Source organism: Vombatus ursinus, unplaced genomic scaffold (genome assembly GCF_900497805.2).
Source record: "Vombatus ursinus unplaced genomic scaffold, bare-nosed wombat genome assembly UNPS02014909.1, whole genome shotgun sequence".
Taxonomy (NCBI): Eukaryota; Metazoa; Chordata; class Mammalia; order Diprotodontia; family Vombatidae; genus Vombatus; species Vombatus ursinus.
The window spans coordinates 6947469-6964519 of record NW_020954687.1 but is presented as its reverse complement, the minus strand read 5'-3'; the positions used below and the strand labels follow the sequence as shown (position 1 = coordinate 6964519).

The 17051-nt window shown below is 36.9% G+C and overlaps 1 protein-coding gene across 1 annotated transcript in view; it reads right to left on the bottom strand.

The window, feature by feature from the left end:
- Positions 1–17051, bottom strand: part of ZBTB41 (zinc finger and BTB domain containing 41) — a 54421-nt gene that overhangs the window by 26174 nt on the left and 11196 nt on the right. Inside the window, exons 3-5 of the mRNA XM_027843429.1 lie at positions 11633–11840; positions 9803–9872; positions 4952–5099 (exon numbers count right to left, since the gene is read on the bottom strand). Of these exons, the coding sequence (XP_027699230.1) occupies positions 4952–5099; positions 9803–9872; positions 11633–11840 (426 nt within the window). The remainder of the gene's footprint in view (positions 1–4951; positions 5100–9802; positions 9873–11632; positions 11841–17051) is intronic.

Here is a 17051-nt window from a genome sequence, read left to right as displayed (position 1 = left end):
GACTTTTCTTATCTGTTTCACGTGAGATAGTTTACCTCATTCTCTTCTCCCTTTCTCCTTCTCCCAGTATAATCTTCTCCCGTCCCTTATTTTTATTTTCCAGATAGCACTCCTTCATCTTCAACTTACCCTGTGCTCTCTATCTATCTATACAAACATATAATTTTTTCCCTTCCACTATCCTAGTACTGACAAAGGACTCATGAGTTACAAATATCATCTTTCCCTGCAGGAATGTAAACAGTTCAACCTTAATAAGTCTCTTATGATTTCTCTTTCCTGTTTACCTCTTCCATGTTTCACTTGAATCTTGCATTTGAAGGTCAAATTTTCTATTCAGCTCTGGTCTTTTCCACAGCTATGCTTGAAAGTCCCCTATTTTACTGAATGACCATTTTTTACCCTGCAGGATTACACTCAGTTTTGCTGGGTAGGTAATTCTAGGTTGTAGTCCTAACTCCTTTGCCCTCCGGAATATGATACTCCATGCCCTCCGGACCCTTAATGTAGAGGCTGTTAAATCTTGTGTTAACCTGATTGTGTTTCCACAATACTTGAATAGTTTCCTTCTGGCTGCTTGCAATATCTTCTTCTTGACCTGGGAATTCTGGAATTTGGCTACAATATTCCTAGGAGTTTTCCTTTGGGGATCTCTTTCAGGAGGTGATCGGTGGATTCTTTCAATTTCATTTTGCCCTCTGGTTCTAAAATATCAGGGCAGTTTTCCTTGATAATTTCTTGAAAGATGATGTCCAGGCTCTTTTTTTGATCATGGCTTTCAGATAGTCCAATAATTTTTAAATTCTCTCTCCTGGATCTATTTTCCAGGTCAGTTGTTTTTCCAATGAGATATTTCACATTCTCTTCTATTTTTTTCATTCCTTTGGAATAGTGTTACAGTGCCTTGATTTCTCAAATTGCCCCTATCTTCCAATTTCTTCATTCTAATTTTTAAGGAAGTATTTTCTTCAGCAAGCTTTTGGACTTCCTTTTCCACTTGACCAATTTTGCTTTTAAGGGCATTCTTCTCTTCATTGGCTTTTTTGGACCTCTTTTGCCATTTGGGTTAGGCTATTTTATAAGGTGTTATTTTCTTCAGTATTTTTTGGGGTCTCCTTTAGCATCACTCTCAGTTTTTCCTCTACTTCTCTTACTTGCTTCTCAAAATCCTTTTTGAGCTCTTCCATGGCCTGGGACCAATTCATATTTTTCTTGGAGGCTTTCGATGTAGGAGTTTTGGCTTTGTTGTCTTCTTTTGGTTGTATGTTTTGAACTTCTTTGTCATCAAATAAGATAATATAGTCTGACTCTTTTTGCGCTGCTTGCTCATGATCCTGGCCAATTACTTGAGTTATAAACACTTTAAGGTAGGAGTGTTTCCAGTGTGGAGAATGTACTGTCCCAAGCTTCAGGGGTTTTGTGTAGCTGTTTTCAGAGATACTTCTAGGGACCTATAAATTTTCAGTTCTTCCAAGGTTCTATGATGTAGAGCGAGGTGTTTACTCCTTTCCTGGTCTGTGCTCTGGTCTATGAGCACTCTTTTCTGTCTTGGAACTGTGAGGAGGGTTTCCTCTCCACAGCCATTACAAGCTCCACCATGCCAGCGCTCCTCCTCACCCCAGGACCACCACCCAGATCTGTGACCCAGATCCAAGCATGGGCAAAGCAAGAGAATCCTGCACCATCAGAGAGATCCCTGCAATCCCCCTCTGATCAGCCACTCAATTCCCCCTCAGTCTGTGGGCCGAAAGCTTAGGAGGCAGCCGCTGCCCTGGCCGAGCTCCAGGACTGAAGCTGAGACCACCGGCTTCTGTGTCTCACCGCAGACACAGACTTTTCCCACTGACCTTCTAAGTTGTCTTTGGCGTTCACGGGTTGAGAAATCTGGAAATCGCCACAGCTACCCACGATTTAGTCTTCTGAGGTCTGCTCAAGGCTTGCTGCGGGCTGCGTGCCCATGCCGAACTGCGTTCCTCTCCCAGCCCAACGCGATATACCTTTCTGATCAACCATCCAGGCTATCTTGGGCTGAAAATTTGTTTTGCTCTGTCTTTTTGTGGGTTCTGCTGCTTTAGAATTTGTTTAGAGCTATTTTTTATAGGTATTTGGAGGGGTTTGGGGGAGAGCTCAAGCAAGTCACTGCTTTTACTCCATCTTGGCTCTGCCCCCAACTAGCATTTATTAAGGCCTACTGTGTGCTAGGCACTGTGCTAATAAGCACTGGGGATACAAAGAAAAGTGAAAGGCAAAACAAAACAAAAACAGCTTATTCCCTGCTCTCAAAGAGCTCCTGGTCTAATACAAGAGAAAACATGTAAACAATTATAAACATGATACATACAGGATAAATTAAAGATTATCTCAGAGAAGAAGCACTAAGAATAAGGAATGAGAAAGACTTTTTGAAGAAGGTAGGGCTTTAGTGAGGGTCATGCAGCGTCTTGAGGAATGTAAAAAGGCCAGCAACACTGCATTGCAGAATACTTGGAGGGGATGTAAAGACTGGAAAGATAGAAAGAGGATAGAAGATTATGAAGGGTTTTGAGAGACAAACACTTTACTACAACAATCCAGCCTACTGTTTTTGACAACTTGTCATCTTTCTACTAAAACTACACAGCAAAATATCAAATATCACCTCCAAACTACCCACAAAGTAGAAAAACAATGAATAATGTGAGAAATGAATATTTCTAATTACTAGTCATTACATTAGGACCATTTTTTTTTATCCCTTTTCTAGTTTCTCATCCAGAAACCAACCAGTGTGGGAAATCTCTGTTAGAGATTTACCCAAGCCAAGACCTAATCAGACAGTAATGGAAATTCTAAGTATGGGCTAATGGTATACTCCTGCTCATTCATTGTGTTTGCTCTGACAGGCCTGGGGAAAGGCTGATTCTTCCTATTATCAAGACAGGTGATATGGAAATTGATGTCTTTTTGACCAAGATTTGAATATTCTAAGCATGTACTCCAAGACCATCATTTTAATGTAGCCCACACCTGTCTCTGTGTTAACTAATCTGAGTTGATTGCCATTCCTCATGAACACCTCCTCTTCGAAGGACATATAAACTGCAACACCACCACCAGTAGGGGTCTTTGGTCTAACAGAGATGGCCAAATGATCATCCTATTATTAATAACCTGCTGGCCTTATTTATAAAATGATTAAATTACCCAGAAACTATGTTTCTCAGACCTTTTGAATCATCACAATTAAGAATATATATTAGAAAGATAACATACAATCAGATGGCAGACAACAGTTACTTCATTAGTGTATATATATCTTAGAGAGGTTCTGCAGGTAGACAATGACCTAGATCAGAATTGAACAAGACGACCAGTTTGGATTTTATTTGGGAATGTATACTACCTGCCAAGAACCCCAAAAGTGCTGGATACATACAAACCTATCACTTTATCACCAACATCCCAGAAGAATCACAAATGACCCCAAAGAGAAACTGAAAGATGTGTGGAAAACATGCAAAAAGACTGCAGGAAATTACCAATAATGATCTACGTGTGAAAGATGGCATTAAATCCTTCAAGAATAAACAAGTATAAAAAAAAAGAATAAACAAATATAATCAGAAAAGGTGCCTAGTTATGTTAAGTAAAGAAGATGGACAATCTAAGAGCTAACATTGATATTTATGAGAAAGGCCTTCTGCCCAAGGATAAAATCTCTGAAGGATTTTTACAGACATGGACAAAAGTCCAACAGAATGCAAAGGCTTAGAGGGGCTCCAATTTGCTAAACTAGTACAGAATGATGGGGAAATGATCCCTGAAATACTAAATTACCAAACTTACTAAACTGGGGACACTCAACTCCCAATAAACTAATAAGTACTAGCTTCAATTAACCTTAGCATATAAAATAACAAAACTGTCATTTAGATTTCTGACTCATTTACAAAGTTAATCTGAAAAAATGCCAAACAAATTTCCAATCATTTATTGACAGCAAGAGAGAGCAGATGAACAGCCAGAGGCTTGCCCAGTACCTATAAAATGTAAATAGACCTATAAAAAAGGTTCTAGTAAGTTAAATGGATTTTCCTTGGACAGTCTACTAAAGAGCATCTACAAGACTTACAAAGAATCAGGTAGCATCAACTATGCTCTTTGGGCATAATACAAAACTATACATACCCTCTGACCAAGCAATACCACTATTAAGTCTGTATCCCAAAGAGGTAAAAAAACAAAAAGAAAAAGGAACTATATATACAAAAATATTTATAGTAGGTTATTTAGTGGTGGCAAAAAATTGGAAATTGAGGGTATGTTCATCAACTGGGGAATGGCTGAACATGTTGTATATGATTGTGATAGAATACCATTGTACTCTAAGAAACAATGAGCAGGACGTGCTCAGAAAAACCAAGTAAGACTTACATGAACTGATGCAAAATGAAATAAAAAGAACCAAGAGAACATTCTACACAGAAACAGTAACACTATATGATGATCAACTATGAATAACTTTGCTATTTTCAGCAATACAATGATCCAAGACAATTCTGAAAGACTTATGATGAAAAATGCTATACCTCTCCACAGAAAGAATTGATGGAGTCTAAACGCAAATCAAAGCATACTTCTTTACTTTCTTTATTTTTCTTTTTTATTGTCTATGTTTTCTTTCACAGCATGACTTACACGGAAACGTGTTTTGCCTGACTGCACATGTATAACCTGTGTCAAAATGCTTGCCTTCTCAACTGGGGGGGTGGGGGGCAGTAGAGGGAGGGAATTTGGAACTCAAAATCTGGGAAAAAAAAGAAAAAGAATGTCAAAATTGTTTCTACATGTAGTTGGGGAAAAAAAATACTAAATTAAAAAAAAATAAAGTATATTATTCTAGTATCAGGGAGCAATAGATCAGATGTTAGCTTCTGCTAACATCACTGGTTACTAATAGTGATTTACATACCCAGATGGAACTTTTCTTGGTGTTTTAGCCGTGCAAATCGTGATTTGAAATGCTCTTCACAATAGGTGCACTTAAAAGGTTTGTCTTGAGAATGAAGAATCATATGCTCCTCCAAGTGTGGTCTTCGAGTAAACGACTTCTTGCAAATCTAAAAATATATTTTCAAATAAAATAGCCCAAAATCAAAATTAACTCATAAAGAAAACAAGTCATGATATAAACACGATACTTTTTTTGAGTCTAAGTTTCCATGGAAGATTTTCAAAGACAAAAATATAGCACAAAAGAGAAACTTTTATAAAGTAGGTCAGAGATTGGATCTGGGCTTACATTGCAATAGACAACTCCATAGTGAGAAAATTGCTTCTACTAAATCAGGCTGACAGCTTGTCAACAACTTATAGAAGTTATGTTTTGCATAAGGTCAAACAGCCAATATGTGTCACAATATGGGGGATGGAGGCAGCTAGGTGGCACAGTGGACAGAGCATCAGCCTTGGATTCAGGAGGACCTGAGTTCAAATCCACTCAAACATGTAACACTAGCTGTGTGACCATGGGCAAGTCACTTAACCTCACTGTCTAACAAAAAAAAAAAGGGGGGGAAGAGTAAAAAGAAAATGGGGCTTGAAGACATTTGAGACCAGCTATATCATGTTGCCTTCCATTAAAATGATAAAAATTTTTAAACCACTATAAGGGATCAAGTACAAAATGAATATTATGTAACTGATGGAGGAAAACATGAGAAATTCTATTTTAGTTTTACTGTGAAGCTGAAACTGAAAAGAACTACATTCCAGGGTATTGTCCAGTACTTAAAGGAACAGTGCCAGGCCACAGAAAGTGTTCAATAAATTCGTGCTGAACTGAATCTTCTCGATTTTTATGTAGTTATTCCTGGAGACTTTCAACAGAAATATGAAAGGAAAATTAACGTCTTTAGGGAAGGGGGAAAGGAATAAGCATTTATACAGCATTTATTATGTACCAGGCCATTGTGCTAAGTACTTTACAATTATTATTTAATATTCAAAATAACACTTCAAGGTAAGTCCTGTTATTTTCCCCATTTTAGGCTGAGGAAACTGAAGCAAATGTCGGTTAAGTAGTTGCCCACAGTTACACATCTAGTAATCTGAGCTTGGATTTGAATTCAGGTCTTCTCCTGATGTGCAGGACACAGTGATAGGTATTAAGAGATAAAAACATAAATAAAATAAAGTTTTGGCTTCAAGGAACAACTGAGAAACAAGACGTGCACAAATAACTATAATACAAAGTATCACATATATATACACATATGAAAAAATAGAATACAAAGTATTACATATTATACATATGAGTATATACACATACCACATACACAGTTAGGATAATTGCACACCAAAAAGGTACAAATAAGCTAACACGACATTTCAAAGGAGAAAAGAGATTACATTGAATAGAAAGAATAAGATTTGTGGAAGTGGCATTTCAATTAAACCTAGAAAGACAAATAGGATTTTCACAAGCAGATATAGATGCGTGGAATTCCAGACATGGGGAAAAGCATGAGAATAAAAAAAATCACAAATAAAGAATGGCATGAAGAAAGGCATAGAGAAGGAAAAAAATCCTAAGATTTACTTATAGTAGGATGAGTAGCTCAATTAGGATAGTACTTAAGAGAATATCAGAGAAAACAGGATGATATATGGGTAAAAAAGTATATTAAAGCTATATTAAGCTTTAAATGCCAGGCCAGGGAATTTGGACTTTATTCAGGAGACAGTGGGAAGTTACTGAAGATTTTTAAGCAAGGGAGTTATGCTTTCAGGAGATTAATAAATCAGCAATGCATGGGACTAATTTAATATATCAGAGGAAAGCTAATTTGAGCCTGAACCAGGACAAAAAAGATGAGACAGGTGAGAAAGACATTGTGGAAGAGTGAGACAAATGTTCTAGTCTGACAAGCCCTTTATGAATCCTAACCCTTGCATCCATAACCAACACAATGGATGCCAGAGTTAGAATTCAAATGAGCCTGTCAAACTAAAACATCAGTCAGTCAATAAGCACTTTAATATTAAGCACCTACTATATGCCAGGCACTGGGCTAAGCAGTGGTAATACAAAGAAAGGCAAGTCTAAAGGAAGAGACAACATGTAAACAACTATGTACAAACAAGCTACATACAGGATAAATTAGAGATAATATAAGAGGAATATAAGAGGAATCATGGGTTCTACAACATGTTCATCTAAAAAAGTTAGCAAACTACAAGTTCATTTTGAGTAAGCAGCAGGATATGACAGTCAAAAAGGCTCTCTTAGGCTGCATTAAAAGAGACATAGCGTCCAATAAGGAGGTAATATTTGGGCTGTACTCTGCCATGACTGGGCCCCATCTGCAGTACTGTACTCAATTGTGCCACTGTAGGATAGATAATGATGACAGTATGACAGAGAGCAACCAGGATGGTAAATGATTTCAAGTTCATGCCATGTGAGAACTGATAAAGGAACAGGGAATGGTTAGTAGGAAGACAACTAGGAATAGCATAATAGCCGCCTCCAAGAAGCTTGAAGGACAGTTACGTGGATGAGAGATCAGATTTATTCAACATGGCCACAAAGGACACAATGAAGAACAACCCGAATAAGAACTAAAGAGGCAGATTTAGGATGGATCTAAGAAAAAACGTCCCAACAATAACAGCGAATCAAAAGTGTAATCATCTATTTTAGGACAGAATTGGAGTTTGTTACTTTTAAGCAAAAGCTGGATGACCGTTACTTAGGTGTCTTGTTTGTGGCAGCTAGGTGGCATAAAGTACTAGGCCTGAAATCATGAAAACCTACAATCCTGTTTCAGACACTAGCTTCGTGACCCAGGGCAAAACAGTTAACCTCCCTCTCTGTTTCCCCACCTATAAAATGAGGATAATAATACCTACTTCACAGTATTATAAAGATCAAATGAGAAAACATGTAAGTGCTTTATAAAGCTTAAAACTGCTACACTATAGCTAACATTTGTGTAGCACGTGAAAGCTTTACAAAGCACTTTACTAATATTATCATTACATTATAATTACTGTTATTAATACTGAGGATTCTGTGATTCTGTAGGACTGTTGGTCTTGGAATAAGGAAAACCTCTCATATTCTGCCTCATAATTTTACTAGTGTTGGACAACTCATTTAATGGTTAAACTGAAGCTAATAAAATTATGAACCTTTTTCCTTATCCATAAAATGAGGATAATAATAGCAAATATTTCACAGGATTATTCTGAGTATATAATGAGTTAACATATGCAAAGCACTTTGCAAAACTTAAGGCAGTATGTAAATTTCAGCTATAATTATTGTTTTATATATGAGGAATCCAAGTCCTAAAGAGGTCAAGTGATGGAGCCGAGACCAGTGAAATGCTGTTTCCATTATCCATCATTAAATACATCTGGCTCCTGGATGTTTGTACTTCTTAAATGCTTCATGACTACCTACTGTAGTAACTGAAAAGAAAATATAAATTGTAATAGGTAACCTGGTCATATCACCCTCTTGTTTCTTCTGAAACTGCCACCATCATGATGCAGCCAAGTTCTCATCACCCCCATGCCTGGACTACTCCAATATCTTGTTGCTTCATCTCCCCACAAGACTCCCACTACAGCAGTCCATCCTCCACTTAGATGTCAAAAGGATGTTTCTAATGCTTAAGTCTGACTCTCTCTCTCTCTCTCTCTCTCTCTCTCTCAAAGTCCACCCCCTGCCCAAAAAAAATACCATTCAAAAAATTCCAGGAGTTCTCAATCACCTTCAGGATAAAAAATAAAATCCTGTTTGACATTCCAAATATTTCACAACTTGCCCCGCCTCCTCTAAACTTTATAGTTTTCTTTCCCCTTCCACCCCTATACTCCATGATCCAGTGACACTGACTTACTTGCTGTTCCTTGAACAAAAAAATCACCTTCCTACTTGTGCATTTTCACTGGCTGTCCCCCATACCTGTGATGCTCTCCCTCCTAATCTCCAGCTCCTGCCTTCTCTGGCTTTTTTTCAAGTTCAAGCAAATATCCTACCCAATCTTTCCCAATCCCCCTTAATTCTAGTACCTTCCCTCTGTTGATTATTTCCAATTTCTCCTCTATAAAGCTCATCTGAACATAGTTATTTGTATGTTAGACTATGCGTTCCTTGAGGGCAGAGACTGTCTTTTGCCTTTCTTTGTATCCCCATTGCTTAACATAATGCTGGCACTTAATGTCTACAAACCAACTGATAAATATCATTTCTTTTGAATATAGTTAGTGATTGAATAATTTATGCTTATTATTTTGATAAAGCATCAATGAATCACAGAATCACACATAGTTTCAGCTTTGCTACCTAGCTTTTCAGTACTTTGATAGGTCTATGTCTCTTTAATGTGAGTGCTTCTTTCATTAATGAAAATCAAAATCTATCCATGCCATTTCATCCTGTGTAATTCTTGTCCATGTCCTTCCAAAGTGTTCCATAAAGGATCTGAGTCTCTTCCTATTTTGTATAACAATGGAGCACTCAGGCTGTCTATCCCCAGCCACCAACTTTTCTGATTATACAGTATCTCAATGATATCCCTACAGTTTCTCGCATGTAGATGATCATTGAAAAAATGTATCCCTCCATTCTCCACTGTGTCATCTGCAACTCTCGATTCCTCAGAGGTGGTAGTGTTCTAAGATTCAAAACCAAACCATGCTCCTGGAAGAATATTTCTGTTTAAAAGATGGATTTATCTTACTGCTCCCAAAGGGAAGTATATACCATAGTTGTTTTATTTTTTAAAGAAAGAAAAAATAAGCTGCTTACATCACATTTCCAACTTTCACTCTTAGTCTTCTTGATGGAAATAAATTCTTGTGCATTCTCAGGATGAAATCTACAAAGCAAAAACAAGAATATTCTGGATAGGTTATACCCTTTATCAAAATTTGCATAGGAATATACTTAACAGTCACAGAGGATTAAGGACTGATTCATCACTCAAAATATATGTATACATATTAGTATTTAATAAAATTTTAATGTAGTCACTTTATGTAAGATATGTTCTAAGAGAGAACACACTTAAATGTTATAAAACTAATATTTTGTAGGATCAATGAACTAGCCACTTAAGAGAAAATCTGCTGTGATCAAATATCATTTTATGGGATACTGTCATTTCACCTTACTGTTCTCAGGATAAGCATAAACAAACAAACAAACAACAACCAAAAAAAAAAACCCATTATGAACACGAATAGAATATAAACTCACTGAGAGTTGGGACTATTTAGTTTTTGTAAAACTATTCAGAACAGCTAGTGATGCAGTGGATAGAGCACCAGGCCTGGAGTCAGAAAGACCTGAGTTCAAAACTGGCCTCAGACACTTACTAGCTCTGTGACTCTGGGTGAGTCACTTTAACCTGATTGCCTCAGTTTCCTCATCTACAAAATGAGCTGAAGAAGGAAATAACAGATCACTCCAGTATCTTTACCAAGAAAACCCCCAAATGGGGTTGATCAAATGGGTTAGCCTAGGCAAGTCATTCACTTCTTCTTGCCTCAATTTTCCTCACCTGTAAAATGGGTATAATAGTACAAAATAATAGTACATAGTAAGCTGTATATAAATGTTAGTTACTACTACTATTTCATAGTTAAAAATTTCTGTTTCAATGTCAACAAACTACATTTCAATATCAAAGACATGAATTTAAGATAAGTAAAAACCTCAGGATTCAATCAATCTTTCTGCTCTATCCTTTCAAGTTTCACTTATACAAAAACACATACATACAAAAAGATGCAGCATGTTGTAGAGGACAGAGCACTGATCATGAAACCAGAAAAACCAGAGCATAAATCTTGCTTCTGATCTATACTAGCTGTATGACAATGAGCAAATCACTTAATCAGTGAGTGTACCCAGGTAACTAACACTGAGTTAAGGAAGGGAAAGAGAATTTATTAAGCACCTACTATGTGCCAGGCACTGTGCTAAGCACTTTACAAGTATTATCTCACATCTTCACAACTCGAGGAGGTATGGTGCTATTTACTACCCCCATTTTATAGCTCAGGAAAATGAGGTAAAGTTTAAGTGACTTGCCCTGGGTCACCCAGTTACTAACTGTCAAAGGCCACATTAGAACTCAGGTCGTCCTGACTCCTAGTAGCTAGGTAGCACAGTGGATAGAGTACTAGACTTAGAATCAGGGAAGACTCACTTTCATGAGTTCAAATCTAGCCTCAGACACTTACTAGCTGTGTCACCCTTGGGCAAATCACTTAACCCTGTTTGCCTTGGTTTCCTCTTCTATAAAATGAGCCAGAGAAGGAAATGGTAAACACTCCAGAATTTCTGCCAAGAAAACCCCCAAAATGGGGTCACGAAGAGTTGGACGCAACTGGACAACAACTTCCTGACCACAGGCCCAGCACTATATCCACTGCATCACCTAGCTGTCTCTTACAGGAAGTTGGACATATGTCTTAGTGGCAGGAGTTTGTACAAAAAGAATTCCTTATTCAAGAGAAATCAAAGATCTGGACTGACCCCTTGCCCCTCCCTGCCACATACAACTTTTTTTGCATACCTAGAAAAATAACCATTTTGTAGATAATAAATTACAGTAAGAAAGTGAATACTTACCTCTTAACATGTTTAGCTAGAGTCTTCTTACTTGCATGAAGTTTATTACAATAAGGGCATTTATGTTCCTTTTTATGAAATTCTGTTTCATTACTGTGCTTCTTTCTGTGAACGGTTAGGTTAGATTTTGTTGAATAACGCTGATGACAAATATCACACTCAAAGGGCTTCTCACCTGTGTGAACACGGGTGTGACTTTCATATTTTCCTATTAAAAAAGAGACTAGAATTAATTCAGCAAATTTACTACACATAATTATTGAGATTTATTTTGCTTCATAAATAAAAAAGTAATACATTCAAGGGGAGACCTGTGATTTCATTAGCTAGGAACTTCCTGGCAAGGAAACTGCCAGATGACAAAGGACTCTCTTTCAATACAAGTTAGCACCTTCTCTAACTTGAGTCTTAGAGAGTTACCTACAACACCAAGAGATTAAATTGAATCCAGGTCTTCCCAGCTTTAAGACCTTCTTTAATTATGCTTTACATTATTCGGCCTCTCATTATAATGCAATAATAATATAATAATAGTTAGACACTAACATAAAAAATCATCTTTACCTTTGGCAAATCTCAAGCATTTACAGTTGCACCTCTCCTCAAGCTCTTCACTCCTCCCCACACCCAAACAAAAGCAAAAGGATTAAAAGTTAAAGAAGTCATTCGTATTCACTGACTTTCAAAACACTAAGGTTAGAGGAAATCTGTGGATTAGCTAACTAGCTAACAGTTTTCCCAATGAATTCCTTGAAACAAAATAAAAGATAAACTTTAAAATATAACATGTAAATATTACAAACCAGTTTTCCACAAGAGTTTTAATCATCAAGTTTAACTGAAAATTAAATTCATTTTTCATTCTTTCTATACATGCAACCGCAAAGACGGGCTTTTTTGTGTCAAAGACGCCTTTGGAAATCTGGTGAAACATGGACCCCTTTCCATAATGTTTTTAAATGCATAAAATAAAATATATAACATTACAAAGCAAACCAATTATATTAGAATTTGGTTATCTATCTATCTATCTATCTATCTATTGTAGTTCACACATCACAAGTTAAGAATTCCTCCTCTGAAAGCAACCTTTAGAAGACCCTGGGGACAAGGAATTCTAAAAGTTCTTCCATGGGCTAATTTGTACCTACTAAGCAACCTTGCCCCACCTTCCACTGGCAACATTCTATTCCAATCTACTTTAGATCCTGTTGGTTCTCCAAATCCAATTCTCTAATTTAACCACCCTGGAGCAAACTACATGCCCTACTAGTTCCTGAATCCCCAACCTTATAACAAAGTCATTCTACTCCTCATCCTCAAGCCTATTCCAGTCAGGTTAAAGCGTTCTTTGAACCTCCTCTAACTTTATAATCATCTATTCTTAAAGAAATTCTCTACATTTTCAAGCTTTTCAACTTATCACTTTCAAGAGAGCTGGATTTACCTTGAAAATATGATACTGCTTGCAACTCCCTCCAACAGAAGTCACACATACTCTCCAACTCCCAAGGCTAGGAAAGGAGGTTAATATGCTCTTTATTCCCTCATGCTGCTTCCAAAATACTTCTCTGGCAATATCTATTCCCTTCCCCAACATTTTTCTCCTGAAGTTCTAAGTCTAACAATCCTTATTGCTAGCTATTATCCTATCAATCTTTATTGATAGATCTATAGGTCACAATCTTCAATGACTTTAGGACCTTTGTTACCACACCTCATTCCTTGCCTCATCAGTATAGTTTCATACCTCACTCTAATGACTGAGACCACTGGATGTGAGCTAGCTCAGCATTCCTCCTCCCTCTGGCAAAATATGTCTTCATTACTCTCTTTCTCTCGGATCACAAAAGAGCTATCTCTAATCCTCACTGAAACTAATTCCTCAATAAATAGCCTACATTCCATTCCATATTTATCTTCTGGGATTTGCTCTAGAAGAGATCCTGGCTTTCTCATCCAATTTCAACCACTACCTCTCCATTAGCTGTTTCCCATTTACCTAAAAACCAGCCCAGGTATCCCTAATGATTAAAATTAACATGATACTTCAATCCCATCCTAGCTCTTTCATCTTTACTATTAAATTTCACAATCAAGTTGTTCATATACCTTATGCCTCCAATTCCTTACTATCTCATTCTATCAACACTACTCCTAACCTCTCTACAAACAACAACAACAACAAAACTATCTCAAAAATCACTAAGACTTGCCAGATCATCAGTCTTCATCCCTCTATAGCCTCCCCTGTAGAATTTTATTATCTTCTACTGAAATTCTCCCCCTTAATTTCAGAGACACCACAATTTCATGGGTTTCTTCCTACATCACTAGCCAGGCTTTACTTTTTTTTCTATGGCTACAACCAGGTAGAAGAGTTGTTGCCTGCGAAACTCTCCACACCCAAAATCTCAAAAAAAAAGAATGAGGCACCACACAACTAAAACTGAATCCACAGGATAAGAAATCCCACACAAGGCAAAAACTTTATGAAATAACAACATCAAACTAAGAAAAAAATATAAGATCTCCTATTCATCATCTATAGACCTATTCAGCATCTACAGAACCTTTTAAATAAAGTTCTGCCTACAAGACCATCCCCTGCAATGGACTCAGCCTTAATTTCCCTTCCCCTAATCCAACAAAGGGCAAAAGACAATTGATCTCACCCAGCCAGGTAAGAGAAAAAGACAATAATTGGATGGAGGGGTAGAAGTCTGGACAAGGAATGATGAGCAGAGTACTCACTCTGCAAATGAGCAAATGAGTGAATACTGAGGGAGAGAAAACTAGAAAGTCAAATGGAATTGGTCATCTCCTCATGAATAGATCCTGACAACTGATCCCTATATCCTCCAAAAAGAATATCTAATAACCAATCATAGAGGATTTGAGGGGCCATGGGAAGGAGAGAGACCAAAGAGTATGGAGGAATTCCAAAGTCAAGTGACAACCAGTGGTGGGTGTGTGGAATTAATTAGGGACATGAGAAGAGGTGTACAATAGTTCCCACTGGCAAGCAACAAATAGAGGGGTAAAGGGTTAACCAGCTATCCCTTACTATCTTACTATAATATAATAATCTCTTACTATGACCTTAAAATGTAACATGGCCCTAGAAATGTAGACTAATCATGGTAAGAGAAGGAATACAACCAGGCTTCATGATTTGTAGCACAGAGTGTCTCCAACCACACGCTACTTCCATTTAATATTGCTTTCCTCATGAACTGCTATTTCCAAAAGGCATAATGGGTGGAGAGGGAAGGAAGTAAGATCTACAAAGGTAACATCACAGGAAGTAGATAGAAAAGAATATTTCAGAAATTTTACACTCATGAGGAGCACAACAAAAGAAATAAGGTACAAGTAAAGGCACAGCTCATGAGTCAGAAAAAAAAAATTAACAATAGACTAGAAAGGAAGAGAAATAATGAGGAAGATAAAATTGAAAATCTCTCAGAAAAGATCACAGCAAAAGAAAATTACATAAAATAAAGGCCAGAGGAGAGGAGAGGATGGAAAATTTTCAACCAATGGCTAACCAGCTTATTGTGCAAGGAAAGTAAAAGCTCAAAACAAAAAGTAAAGGAAGGAGAGGGGAAGGATGGCAGAGACGGGAAGTAGGAGAAAAAGAAGAAAGAAAGGGAGGCGGAGGGAGGGGATAGGAAAGAAGGAGAAGGGAGCAAACAGTGTTTGATGACTCACAAACAGCTGGGAAACTTGGAAAGCAAGCTGATAGAAATTAGGCACAGATGAATGTCTCATATCAAAATAAGCTCTAAACGGACACATAATTTAGACATAAAGGATGACACATCACAAACAAATTAGAGGAACAAGAAAAATTATTTTTCAGATCTATGGATAAAACAGGAAAGACTTCACTACCAAAACAGGGACAGAGATCACAGAAGGTAAAATGGATACTGACTGTATAAAATTAAAAAGATTTTTGTACAAACAAAATGGATGCAGAAAAAATTAAAAGGGAAATGTAGCAGCTAGGTGGCGCAGTGGATACAGCACCAGCCCTGGAGTCAGGAGGACCTGAGTTCAAATCCGGCTTCAGACATTTGACATTAGCTGTGTGACCCTGGGCAAGTCACTTAACCCCAATCACCTCACACACAAAAAAAATTAAAAGGGAAAAAGGGTAAGTGGGAGAAAATCTCTACGGAAAGGTTCTCTGATAAAGGTCTTATATAATAAAGATATATAAGAACAAATTCAAATTTATAATAACGAGAGCTACTGCCTAAGAGATACATGTTCAAAAGATATGAAGAGACCATTTTCAAATAAGGAAGTCCAAGGTATCAATAGCCATATGAAAAAATGTTCCAAATCACTAATAACAGAAATGCTCACAAATCTCACAATCTCACAAATATGAGATTGACAAAAATGACAAAGAAGGTACATGACAATTACGGGGTCTGTGGGGAAAACAAGCACACTAATTCACTGCTGGTAGAGATGCAATTTGGTCTGGACATTCTGGAAAGCAATTTGGAACCACGCCCCCAAAACGACTAAACTGTGCATACTCTTTGACCCAGCTATTTCTCTATTTGTCTTGCTCTAAAGAGAGGAAGAAAAAGAAAAAGATCCTTATGTACAAATTTATGTATAGTAGCTCTTTTTGTAGTTACAAAGATGTAGATGCTACATCTATTGAGAAATAAGCAAATTGCTATATGAATGCTATGAAATATAATGTGCGAAAGTAATGATGAAACAGGTTCAGAGAAACTTAATAAGACCTATGTAACATGATACAGAGTGAAATGAGCAGAACCTGAAGAACAATTTGTACAATAAACAACATTACTCAGAAAAACAACCTTTAAAGAACTGCGAATTTTGAACATGAATGATGACCAACCATGACTCCAAAGGACTGATGATAATGCATGCATCTCTTATCAGAAAGGTGATAGACTTCAAGATACACATTTTCAGACACAACCAATGTGTGAATTTGTTTTCCTTGGCTATACATACATATTATATGGGCTTTCTTTTTTGTTTTGTTGTGTTTTAGTTTTCTGATGGGGGAAGGAAAGAAAGGTAAAGGGGATAGGGATTGGAATAGCAAAAAAAAAAAATTAAAAAGAAAGGAAACAGTCAATGATTTTTTTTTAACGCAGTGAACAGAAGGAAGGCAAGAAAGAATCAAAAACAGGACACCTTTGAAAGCTATAGGTTTACCTAATATTCTTAAAAAGAAAAGCAACCTGTACATAACTAAAATCTGCAGTTTTGTGTGCAATTCTTTTTTTTGTTCATTACCATGGACATGGAAATGACCAATTTATCTAATGCTGCGGTTCAGTACTTTAAAATAAAAAATATTAAAAATTATAAAAGTAAAATGAAAATAACCAAATAGATTGTATGTGACTCCTGA